General features: G+C 41.7%; 1 protein-coding gene across 2 annotated transcripts in view; it reads left to right on the forward strand.

The window, feature by feature from the left end:
• UBASH3B (ubiquitin associated and SH3 domain containing B) overlaps window positions 1–5,132 on the forward strand; it is a 141,577-nt gene extending 136,445 nt beyond the window's left edge. For both annotated transcript variants that reach the window (XM_082627730.1, XM_082627729.1), the window contains exon 14: window positions 431–5,132. In XM_082627730.1, the coding sequence (XP_082483856.1) occupies window positions 431–568 (138 nt within the window). In that variant the 3' untranslated portion in view covers window positions 569–5,132. The remainder of the gene's footprint in view (window positions 1–430) is intronic.
• Window positions 5,133–12,908: the final 7,776 nt, after the last annotated feature.

Here is a 12,908-nt window from a genome sequence, read left to right on the forward strand (position 1 = left end):
CACGCCAAAAAATGAAAGAAAAAGCAGGATAAAACAAATTCTTAAAACTTGAATCATCTTTCCCATTGTCCAAGTATAATTTCAGAAAGGTTGGAGCTGCATTTTCAGCTTGACTTGCAATGAGGAATGAACTAGCACCTTAGCTGTATACATGAGTTCCTTTTTTTCCTCCCGTGCTCTATAGAAACCATCTATAAATAATTGCACTAGAAGAGCTCACCGTTTAATGCATCCTTCTGAAGAATCCTCTTGCATTGTAAATACTCTTCCTTCTAATTTATCAGTTCTATCCATTTCATTTTCAATATTTTGGAGGGGATGCTTGCCTACAAAGCCCTTATCCATTCCTTTGAATTTTCCTTCGTCTAGGTAAAAGTTAAAGCACTCAACCTCTGTTTTCTCTTTTCCCTTTTTTACTATCTTACTTCAGATCCCCTACTTGGGGTTTTGTTCCTGTGAAGAATTAGGAGAAACTGGAATCTGGCAGCTGACAGACCCACCAATCCTCCCTCTTACCCATGGACCAACTGGGGGCTTCAACTGGAGAGAGACCCTGCTGCAAGAATAACCGCATGAGCGAACAAGAAGAAAAGACTTGAGGAAGGCTTTGGGAGAAGTGTCATTTTGTGTACTTAGTAACAGTGGGAAAGTCTGCACCACATCCTAAGTGGACAGCTCAGAATAATTCAGCATATTTCCTTTCAGGCGTTCACGTTCTGAGGATGAGACCATGTCAAGGAGAGAAAGACTTGATTCAGGGAAAACATTCATTCTCCCTGGACTCTTGCCTCGCTAACAAGGCTTTCAAGAATTGTCTTCCTATACAGGGGCACCTGCTACAGCAGAGGATGTTTCCTCCCTTCCATCTGTGCTGACTAAGGAGCCTGGGTCCTCCCAAAGAGAGCTGCCAGCCCACTCTGAGGGAAGGATGCAGGAAAATCCAGCTGGAGGGACACCAAGCTGCCAGTCCAGTGATGGGATTTTCTTTTCTTTTTAACTCCATGTTCCAGTTAAAACCAAGCTGCAGAATTCTTTTAAGGTGATTAGAAAACATGCGGTTTCCCATCCATTTCTACCCTCAGTATGACCCACACACCAGTGCTGCTGGCCCAGGCCATCTGCTGGAGGACTCTAACCTTCACCCTGGTACCGCCACATCACATTTTCTCTAGAGAAAAGCTGACTACTACGGCTTTTTGCTACTGTCCTACCCCCTTGCTCCTATCTATCTGTGAAATGGGGAGACAGCATTTTTACTCTCCAAAGCACTTTTGGATACTCAGGAGGAAGATAAGATAAATGTGTGAAGTATTCCATTGTGGGCGCAACGAACCTGCCAAATGTATCAGAGGAGTTACTCGTGTCACAGCCTAACGAGCCACAGGACTTCTGAATCACCGTGATCTGCTTGTCTTTGCCCCGAGAGTCTAGACCATGTTAACTGGTTAAGGATGTTGACATTTTCAGATGTATGTGAAATACATCCTTTGAGTCAGCAAGAAGCTCATTCTTGTGCAATATGGACGTCGTTACCACCGTACCAAGGGTCAGGTCACTGTACACTTACAGTACGTGTCAGCCACAACAGAACACCCACAAATGCATCAGTTACACCCAGAGATGTGTTATGAAGTCAGGGGACCAACTCAAATGATGACAGTCACGACTGCACTGCTCCTTGTGCCGTCGTTTTTATTTGTTTGCTTGTTTTGCTGCGGTAATTTAAAAGAGGTAGGTAGGGCTACTGAAAGAAAGTTGGGAGAGCCACATCCTGTGGTACCTCGTCACACGTGCTTCCTGAATTTAGAGGGAGTTTATTTAAAAGAAAAACAAATGACAGTCAAACCAAAACATCAGTTACCAATGTCTAGTTAATTGGGTGACTAGCTGACCGTTGACGGCAGCAGACAATGGTCTGGCATGGTATAGTTCACTCTGTAGAATATATGTGCAAAATGAAATCTCAGCCATTTAAAGAGAACATTCATGTAAAACACATCAGCATATATTGTAGCATTAAACAAGCTTCAAAACCCAAAGGAGAAAACATATGGGATATAAAAATAGATCTATGCTCCTATTTGAAACTAGAATTTGATGATCCTTGAAAAGAAGAGGAAGTGAAAGGATGCTGGCTATGTATGTTAATCCGCAAGAGGATTATTGTTGAGGTTTTTTTTTTTTTAAGTCACTTAGAGAAATATGTCGTGAATTTTATATTTTAAGAAACAAATCTTGATTTCTTCCAGCATGGCACAAACACTGATCCAGCTTTTGGGTCTAGAAATAACTCTGTGCTGACATGATTGATTAATATAAAAGTTTTCATCTTAAAGTGGGGGAAATACTCATATTAAAGGTTTTAAGAGAAAAGTCACAGTATGGCCAGTGCAATATTGCTGCCAGTCATTCTTTTATCTGTAATTAGGTGAATCCACTGTAATCAGATCTATAATGTTTATTATTAGATTCTCCACAAATTTTCATGGACTTTCAATGCTCAGAATAATGCTCGAACACCTCATATTCGATTTCCTTGAAATTTGTAGCAGTGTGTTCTGGACAGGGTCTGTACTTGTATAGAACAAAGTCCAGAGCAGGTTACCCCTCTCTCCTTCTCCATGATCTTAAGCCTTTGATGACCTGATAGGTTGGTGTAGCTGGGCTACGGTCCAGTATCCTTAGTCCAATATGGACAAAGCCTTAGGCCATCATCTGTGTGAGCAAAGGACGGCAAAGATCTGAAATAATTTTCTGAATAATTTAGGTGGAAAACCTTGAGTCAAAGAGTTTATTCCTCTGCTTTATCCAGATTGTTGATCAAAATGGCCTGAATGATCTGAATTCTCATGAAATTCTCTTTTCACATTTACCTAGTTAAAAAACTAAACTTGGACTCCAGTTGAGAAATTCTTTGGAAATTGTGTTGAATCTATGTGTAATAAAAGGAAGAGACAACTGTATTACATGATTTCACATCCATTTAAAAATTCTAAATTGCTATTACAACTGGAAGTTCAGGCTGTTTTTTTTTTTGAACTGAGGCTGATGCTTGTTAACAAATGTTTTGGGGGGCTAGGAGAAAGAAGGAAGATAGAAGGGAGGGAGGGGGGAGGGAAGCAAGGGAGAAAGGAAGGAAATGCCAGATTGGAAGAAGCAAATGGTTTCCTGTAGAGAGGAAATTTTTTTTTTTTAATGTTGAAAGTTATCTGAAATAAGCTGAGGTAAAATTAACTAAAGGATTTAATCTGGGATTGAAAGTCCAAAACAGTCTGCTGCCTGCACAAGTGTGCCACATCAACCCGCTGATGGCTCAGTATTATTCACAGAGAGACTTTGGTTTCAGTGATTTTAAAATGCCACATCTATTCCTTTGTGGACTAGAATAATTGGCACATTTTAATGCACAAGCTGGGGGTTTCATTTTCCCAGGCTCCCTCTCCATCACTGCAATGGTAGCTAGGAGCTTATTGCTTCACCCCAGCAAGGAGTTCAGAATACAGTGTTTTCCATTACATTTAGATTCATAGAATCTGAATGGCTGATTAAATGGCCATCTGATGGCTGAAAGAGGGGGGTATTTTTCACCCTGTATTGAAAGGCTTGGGGGAGTCTCTAGTTTTTATTTTAATTATACTTTAACCAAAGAATTCTTTTAAAGTAACCTTATATTTGAAAGACAATTTTGCAAAAAATGAAAATAATAAAAAATAAAAAATATCTTCTGGAGTGATGTCAGTTTGGTAAATCATTGTTGATACTTTTCTTGCATTTTAGGCTGCTGTGGTCATTTTCCTGTCAGTGGAATTCGGAATGCCTATAGATTGTCATCCAGTTGTGCTTAGCATTACCATAAATGTATCTTTTCCACTCAACTAGCTGTGTTCCTATTAAATCAAGTCTCTTATTTCAATTACCTAGTGTCACTGGGGACTGACTGAAGAACTGCAGAGAGGTTCCTATGTCGTTGCCTTTGTAGAAAGGCGTCCCTGGGTGGTAAGGGAGCTATTCCTCGTAACCTAGGCACTCTGCCGCTCCACTGTCTAATTTGAAAGCAGTGATGAATTGCTCTTTTGAATTTACTCTAAGTCACGCGTGTGTTGGAATACAGATGAGCCTCTTTTAACTTTCGCAGGCACAGTCACAACTGTCCCGTCTGCACCAACTTCTCAGATAATGAGGCGCAGTGTTATTTGCATTTAAATTGTAGTCCTGCACACGTGTGAGAACTCAGAGACGCCAGTCTTGCTGCCTCGCCATGAGGGATGAGATCAGGCGGAGGAGGGTAGGGAAAAGAGCGATTTAATATCTATTTTAGGTTAATATTCACTTTACTAAGGTGATGGGGGGATATTTTGTTAGGTGATGGCAGATGCTTTTCATGTTTAAACATAGGATTCACTTTGGATTTGCTTCTCTTTCATACCGCAACATACTGAATTTTCCTAGGGAAGTGACTAGCTGTAACAAAAATTCAAGGGAAAGGGGAAAATCGCCTCAATGCAGAGGAAATCACTTGATTTTTAAATACATATACTATTTTGTTCAGTGTATGTAAGCTTAAAATTATGATGATGAATAGTCAAAACTTAATATACCATCAGTTCTTAAAAATGTTTTACACTGCACCATTTAGCTGTCATTACTCACACAGAAATCGGAATTTTGCAGCTGCTCAACTATTCTTGGACTCTGTACAGGATACATATGTATGTATAATGGGAAATATGTACTGGTTCTTTCTTTGATTGCCACGCAAGATGGGAACACCATCCTGAAGCATTTTGGTTACACAGAGACCATTTTAAGCCTGCTGTTTGGGGGAGGTGTATTGGTTTCTTTCTCATTTATAAAGCTGTTGTATCATTTTTCTATGTGATTCAGGCATATTTATTTGGTGAAAAGGGTTTGTAATTATAAAAAAGGAAACCACACCTAATTGTATTGCCTAATTCCTTGTAAAGTACCTGTGGCATCTGTGCTTTCCTGGCTGCGGGCTCTTCTCCATACAGCTCTGGCACCATTGTAATCAGTTCATTCCATTCCATGAGCAGCTCCATTGAAGTGGTTCCTAGATGATTTAATAAAGAGAAACCGTGTCCTCAGTCGATCCAGAGCGATCTCATATTACACTGAGTGGTCTTGACTCCTATCATGTCCTCAGACGTTGCTGTGGTCATTATTATTTCATAAATGTCCATTAAGAGTGGGATCCTTCCCTCAGAGGGGCACTTGCTGCTGAAGGAAATGAGAGGAGGCTCCGGCAGCACCGTGGGCCTCTGGTCCCTTCTGGTTGGGCATCTCTCTGAGCCATCCTGGCTGAAGAGGTGAAAACCCACCCAGGAGTGAAAGTGCGAGCTCCAAAACGCTTCCTCTGCCCCACGTGCGAGGCTCCATCCCTCACCACTACCCACCCATGGAGGAGGTGTGCCAGGAATGATGCATAGAGAAAGAATTTGGGTCAGAGAGAGGACAATTCCAGTTCAAACTGGGTTCCACACTACTAAAAGCCATAGACCCCATTTCTGAAGTAATGATATGTTAAGCTAATAGGTTTTAAAATAAGCCATGTATGCAAATGTATACCGAGAACATGAACACAGATTTTCATTGGCACAACTGGCTACTACCCTCGCAGGGTTTACTTACTGAGGAAACTTAATAGCTAATGCTCAGATCTGACAAAAGACCAAGCTATGGTTAGCCTTGTGGCTAGTTCTCAGCTGTTCTCTGCTTGACAGTTTCCCAAGCTCATTTTGCCCTTTTGTGATATATGTACAGGCTGCCTGCACATCCAAAGAAAACGAATCATCGTGCTTTGGATCTGTTTAGGCTTAAATCAGCAAAAATGTTTTGTTTTGTTTTTTTTTTTTGGAAAGTTTTTTGAGGACCAAAAAGCAGTTTTCCTTTGGAAGAAAGAGAATGCGTCATTTTGCCCAAAATAAACATGTAAAACCCAGATGGCTTGCTCCTGACCATGAAAGGATGCCAAGGTTTATGTAGCTTGCTGGTTGTCATTGTATTGATGGGACAATTCAGAAAGTCTTTGTATCACTCAAGAGGAACTTGATATTGACCAGAGAAGAACCCCTAATTCCAGAGTCAGATAGAGCCACGTTCTGATCCTGCCTCAGCCTCTTCCTAGATCCCTTAAACTCATTTCACCTGGAAAAATGGGCACATAATGATTTTTTATAGCATGCTTATGAGTATCAAATAGGATAATATAAAATACTTAATACTACATGCTAATAATAAAAAGATACTACATGCTAATAACTAAATCACTTTTGCTAAGGCCAAGATAAAATCACACATCTAGCCATTCCTCTTGTCTATGGGGAATATCAGGGACCAGGAATAAAACAGCCTCATTCATACTGGTGTCCCTTTACTATTTGCCCCATAATTTAGCTTCTGTAGTAAGAGGAGAATGGTAAAAGTTGGGGTGTTTGTTGAATTCTGTGATTTGTCTAAGAGGCTGCCCTAATGATTTTACCACCTTCCCCAAGTATAATTGTTTATAGTTTTAAAAGCACATTCTCATTTGATCCTCAAAAAATTTTTCAAGGTAAGGAGATCAGGTATTATTAACTTGTATGAGAGAAATTAAGATACTAAGATCCTGAGGTTGTGGACTTATCTTTCATTCTACAACACTGATTGAATGCTACGTTCCTAGCAGGTGGCAGGTGGAGGTACAGCAGCAAATCAAAAAGCAAGGTCCCGGGGCTTCCCTGGTGGCGCAGTGGTTGGGAGTCTGCCTGCCGATGCAGGGGACACGGGTTCGTGCCCCGGTCTGGGAAGATCCCACATGTCGCGGAGCGGCTGGGCCCGTGGGCCATGGCCGCTGGGTCTGCGCGTCCGGAGCCTGTGCTCCGCAACGGGAGAGGCCACAGCAGTGAGAGGCCCACGTACCGCAAAAAAAAAAAAAAAAAAAAAAGCAAGGTCCCTGCTTTCATGAATTTGGGAGATAGACAATGAATCCACAAATAAACAAGATAATTACAGGTGTTGATCCATGTTGTTTAGGAGAAAACTGGGTTATATAATAGACAGTACATTTGGAAGGGATGCAGGGGGGATGCTACTTGAGGTTGGATGGCCAGCTTTGGTGTACCTGAGCAGTGGCAATGAAACCAGCAGTGGAGGCTTGAGTAGAAACTGGTTGTGGTGAAGAGCTAAATGAGGAGGATCCTGGGGAGACAGAATGAGTGCAAAAGCCCCCACGTGGGAAGGAGCTAAGGGTTAGAACAAAGGGGGTCAGCGGGCTAAACCTTCATGAGCATGGCAGGAAGTGGGGGGAAATGAGGCTGGAGAGGAAGGCAGACCCAGAAACACAGGGCCCTGTACACCAGGGCTCTGCAGAATCTGGCCTATAGCTCTGTGTTTGTCCAGCCCACAAGCTAAGAACATTTTTACAATTTTAAATGGTCGAAAAACATCAAAAGAAGAATATTGTGCAAAAAGATACATGCACCCCTATGTTCACCGCAGCACTATTCACAATAGCCAAAACATGGAAACAACCTAAATGTCCATCGACAGATGACTGGATAAAGAAGATGTGGTGTACATATCTATATACAATGGAATACTACTCAGCCATAAAAAAACAAAATAATGCCACTTGCAGCAACACGGATGCAACTAGAGATTATCATACTAAGTGAAGTCACTCATAAAGAGAAAGACAAACACCATATGGTATCACTTATATATGGAGTCTAAAATATGGCACTAATGAACCTATCTACAAAACAGAAAGAGACTCACAGACATAGAGGTCAGACTTGTGGTTGCCAAGGGAGAGGAGGGAAGGGAGAGGGATGGACCGGGAATTCGGGGTTGGTAGATGCAAACTATTACATTTAGAATGGGATAAACAACAGGTCCTACTGTAGAGCACAGGGAACTATATCCAGTCCCCTGGGATAAACCATAATGGAAAAGAGTATTAAAAAAAGAATGTGTATATATGTGTAAAACTGAGTCACTTTGCTGTACAGCAGAGCTTGTCACAGCACTGTAAATCAGCTATACTTCAATTTAAAAAAAGAAAAATATTATGTCAGGACACAACTCAATAATTATAGGAAATCCAAATTCCAGTCTCTATAATAAAGTTTTTTAGGGTTTTTTTAGTTTTTTTCAGTTTAGGCTTATAATTATAATAAAGTTTTATTGGCACATGGCCATGCTCATTCATTGACATATTGCTTACAGCTGCTTCCTGGATACAAGGGCAGAGGCGAGTACAAGAGGACACAAGACCCTCAAAGCCTGAAATATTTACTTGGCGCTTTACCAAAAAAGTTTGCCGGCCTCTGTTGTGGACCACGGTGAAGCATTTGGATTTTGTTCTAAGCCCAGAGTCCAGCACAGAAACCATTCCTACTGCATAACAAATGAAGAGATTGGTAATGTCCAGTAGGTGGCAAAATGACAGCCAGCATTTAGTGAGGGCTTATCTCATAAACCTCTTTAATCTTCTCAACAACCCTATTTTAAAGATACTATTATTGTTCCCAATTTACAAAAGAGGAAGCTGAGTCTTAGATTCTACAACCTGCCCAAAGTCACATGGCTGGATTTGTTGGAGCTAAGGTCCCAGCCATGTCAGCCTGGTTTCAGAGCCTGGACAAATAGTTTGAAATATTTTTGAAAGAAATTTTAAGGAAAATATTGAAGAACCCTGAGGCACCTGGGGGATACATGGGTTCTTCAGAACACAGTTGGAAAACAATTGCTCTCATCCAACCCCCTCATTTGCACATGAAGACACCAAGGGAAGTCACTTGTCCTGGGAGATCTGTGAGCTAAGATCTGAAGCTAGAGCTCGCTTTTCTGCGGTACCTTCCCCCAAACCACAATTTCCTTCTGAAATCAGCTCTTACTTGAGTTCTGTTTTCAGAATGATCCATTTGATTAGATTGTAGGCAGAAGCCTTAAGAACAAAAGTTGAGCTGGCCCTTTCGTTTTCCAGAAACGTCTCACCTGCTGTGGTTCCTGTGGGGACAAGATGCAGCCCCAGCTCCCTGAGGTCTGCAGATTTATGGAGGATCTTGGATGTGCCACCGTGCTGGGCACGATGGATAATGTGTTTGATTCATACCTCCCAGTCACCTTATGCTGTCATTATTCTTCCCATTTTACAGATGAGGACACTGATACCAAGAGACAAGTAGTCTCAAGACCACAGGGCTGCTAGTGACAGGGCCTGGTGGACAAGTCCGGGTATGTCTGCCCCACCACCCCTTATTCATCCCGCTAAGCTTTGCTGCTCCTAGGAAGCCCTTTTCTCAATCAATAACTAGTTACAGAGGCTGCTGCTCTGGTTTGCAAACTCCCTAACCACTCTGTGTTAAGTCGACAACAATGCTCGGAGAATCCCGACAAGGTGTGAACTGGGCATCCTGCATCCGCTGGGAAATGCAGGCCAGGCCACCTCTGGCCCTGGCTTTGGGAAAGGTCACAGATTCTTCACAGGAGCCACGAAAGGTCAAGAAGAAAGTTTGGGCCCCTCTTGTAATTGCAAGAAAAACCCCAGGGGCTTCTTTCTGCACATGGGGAAATCCCCTATCCTTTCTGACCCTTAAAATAGTCCATCTTTCACCTACTTGATAAATCTCCTTTTCAGAATTTTTTTTCTTCCTGACAACCTAGGTTGGTCAGGGTGATGATGTTTGTTTATTTCTCTCAAATCTGTCCCAACACCACAACCCCATCAAATGCTACTTCCTATGAGTACGAAAACATACCATGGGGATTTCATGAAACCCAGATCAAAGTGACAAATGGGCTATCAGCTATGAGACCTCCCACATACAACGTGGTCAGTAGACACTTTTCCATGAGAAAATAGGTAGAAGGTCACTCCTTGACCACTATGCTCTGACCTCACCTTTTCCCTCCACTTGCTAAGCAGGCACAAACTGCTCCCTTCCCCTGCTGAGCCCCCTGTGGGCTGCAGGCTGAAGTGGGGGTGTTGAGAGGGGGAAGGACCATGAAAACCACAAGGACATGTCACTCAGAGCCTGCCTTGCAGCATCTCCCCCACGGACCATTTGTCCTTTCTGAGTCCAGTGGACTACTGTGACATTTCTCAAGGTTGGTGACCAGTTGATAGCACATCCATGGGTGAATAAGATATATTCACCCATGGATCCCAGAGGGCAATTTAAAGTAAGATCTTTAATGCTGTGAAAAAAAATGTAAGACAAGCATCCTTCTAGGCTCAGAGAAAAAGAGCGGTGTTTCTATCTCAGATGGAGAATTCATTCATTCTTTCATTCACTCACTCATTTGACAACCTATTGCAGGTGCTGTTGTGGGTCAGGTTCCCTGGAAAACAGATGCTGAGATGGAGATTTGTGTGCGGGAGTTTATAGCCACACTCTCAGGACAACACTTGTGAAGGAAGCAAGATGGGGCAGAGAGAGATGCTGAAACGGGGTGCTGTGGCAACAAAGGTCTCAGCTAATCCTGATCCCAAGGGAAGCTCTGAAGCTGGACCATTTCCCTTTAGAGCTGCTCCACCTGGAGGCAAGGGCACAGGACCTTTCAGCCCCTCTCGAGGGCCCCATGGAGGAGGTGTGACTTGGACAAAATGATTCTCCCCACTGAAGGCAATTCTTAGAGAAGAAGCCAGCTGACACGTCCCAGCCTCCCAGCCTCTGGGGGATGGATGGAGAATCTGGGTAGCACACCTGAGTGTACACTCCAGGTGCCAACTAAGGACTGGCATTTACTTTAACATCTCTTCTTAACCTTGAGCTTTTTCTCTGAATTAGGAGATTATTACAAAAAGCAGATGTGGAAACACACCAGTTTCCCCTTATTTAAAGTTTCGCTACAGCTGATTCAATTTAATAAACAATTATTTAACCCTATCCTATGGTAAACAACCAGAAGTCCATCTACAGGTGAATGGGCAAACAAACTGTGGTAAATTCATATCATGTGCTACTACCCAGCCATAGAAAGGAATAAACCCTCGACAAATTATTTTGAGATGAACCTCAAAATAATCATGTCAAATGGAAGAACAGTGACAGAAAGTAGATCAGTGGTTGCCTGAAGAGGGAGGGTAAAGAGGGAAGGAGAGGATTAAAGTGGGCAGGAGGAAACTTTAGGGCGCAATGGATAGTTCACCATTTTGATTGTAATGATGATTTCATGGGTGCATACATATGTCAACATTTATCAGATTGTACATGTTCAATATGTACAATTCATTATGTCAATTATATCTAAATAAAGCTATTTTTAAAATAACTATGATCTTCAGACTAAACAACAAAGCTATAGTAATCAAAACAGTATGGTACTGGCACAAAAACAGATGCATGGATCAATGAAACAGGATAGAAAGCCCAGAAATAAACCCACACACTTATGGTCAATTAATCTATGGCAAAGAAGGCAAGAATATACAATGGAGAAAAGACAGTCTCTTCAGTAAGTGGTGCTGGGAAAACTGGACAGCCACATGTAGAAGAATGAAACTAGAATATTCTCTAATACCATATACAAAAATCAAGTCAAAATGGGTTAAATACCTAAACGTAAGACCAGATACTATAAAAATCTTAGAGGAAAACATAGGCAAAACACTCTTTGACATAATCACAGCTATATTTTTTGGATCCATCTCCTAGAGTAATGGAAATAAAAGCAAAAATAAACAAGGGGGATGAATTGGGATATTGGGATTGACAATATACACATATATACACTAATATGTATAAGATAGATAACTAATGAGAACCTGCTGTATAGCAAGGGACTCCACTTCGCTGTACAGTAGAAACTTACACAACATTGTAAGACAACTATACTCCAATTAAAAAAAAAAGTGGGACCTAATGAAACCTAATTTTTTCCTTTGCATAGCAAAGGAAACCAAAAGAAAGACAACCTATGGAATGAGAGAAAATATTTGCAAACAGTGTGACTGACAAGGGATTATTTTCCAAAATATACAAATAGCTCATACAGTTCAATATCAAAAAAACAAACAACCCAGTCAAAACGTGGGCAGAAGACCTAAATAGACATTTATTTAAAGAAGACATACAAATGGACAACAGGCACATGAAAAGATGCTCAAGATCACTAATTATGGGGCTTCCCTGGTGGTGCAGTGATTACGAATCCACCTGCCAATGCAGGAGACACAGGTTCGAGCCCTGGTCCAGGAAGATCCCACATGCTGCAGAGCAACTAAGCCCATGTGCCACAACTACTGAGCCTGCATTCTAGAGCCTGCAAGCCACAACTACTGAAGCCCACGTACCACGACCACTGAAGCCCGCACGCCTAGAGCCCGTGCTCTGCAACGAGAAGCCACCACAATGAGAAGCCCGCGCACCACAACGAAGAGTAGCCTCCACTCGCCACAACTAGAGAAAGCCCACGCACAGCAATGAAGACCCAAATGCAGCCCAAAAATTTAATTAATTAATTAATTAATTAAAAAATAAACAGTAAATTTAAAAAAGATTGCTAATTATTAGGGAGACTCACATCAAAACTACGATGAGGTATAACCTCACACCAGTCAGAATGGCCATCATCAAAAATTCTACAAACAATAAATGCTGGAGAGGGTGTGGAGAAAAAGGAACCCTCTTGCACTGTTGGTGGGAATATAAATTGATACAGCCACTATGGAGAACAGTATGGAGGTTCCTTAAAAAACTAAAAATAGAACTACCACATTATCCTGCCATCCTACTCCTGGGCATATATCCGGAGAAAACCATAATTCAAAAAGATACATGCACCCAATGTTCATTGCAGCACTATTTACAATAGCCAAGACTTGGAATTGACCTAAATGTTCATCAACAGATGAATGGATAAAGAAGATATGATATATCCATACAATGGAATATTACTCAGTG

Source organism: Mesoplodon mirus (assembly GCF_964341445.2).
Source record: "Mesoplodon mirus genome assembly, chromosome: 7".
Classification (NCBI taxonomy): domain Eukaryota; kingdom Metazoa; phylum Chordata; class Mammalia; order Artiodactyla; family Ziphiidae; genus Mesoplodon; species Mesoplodon mirus.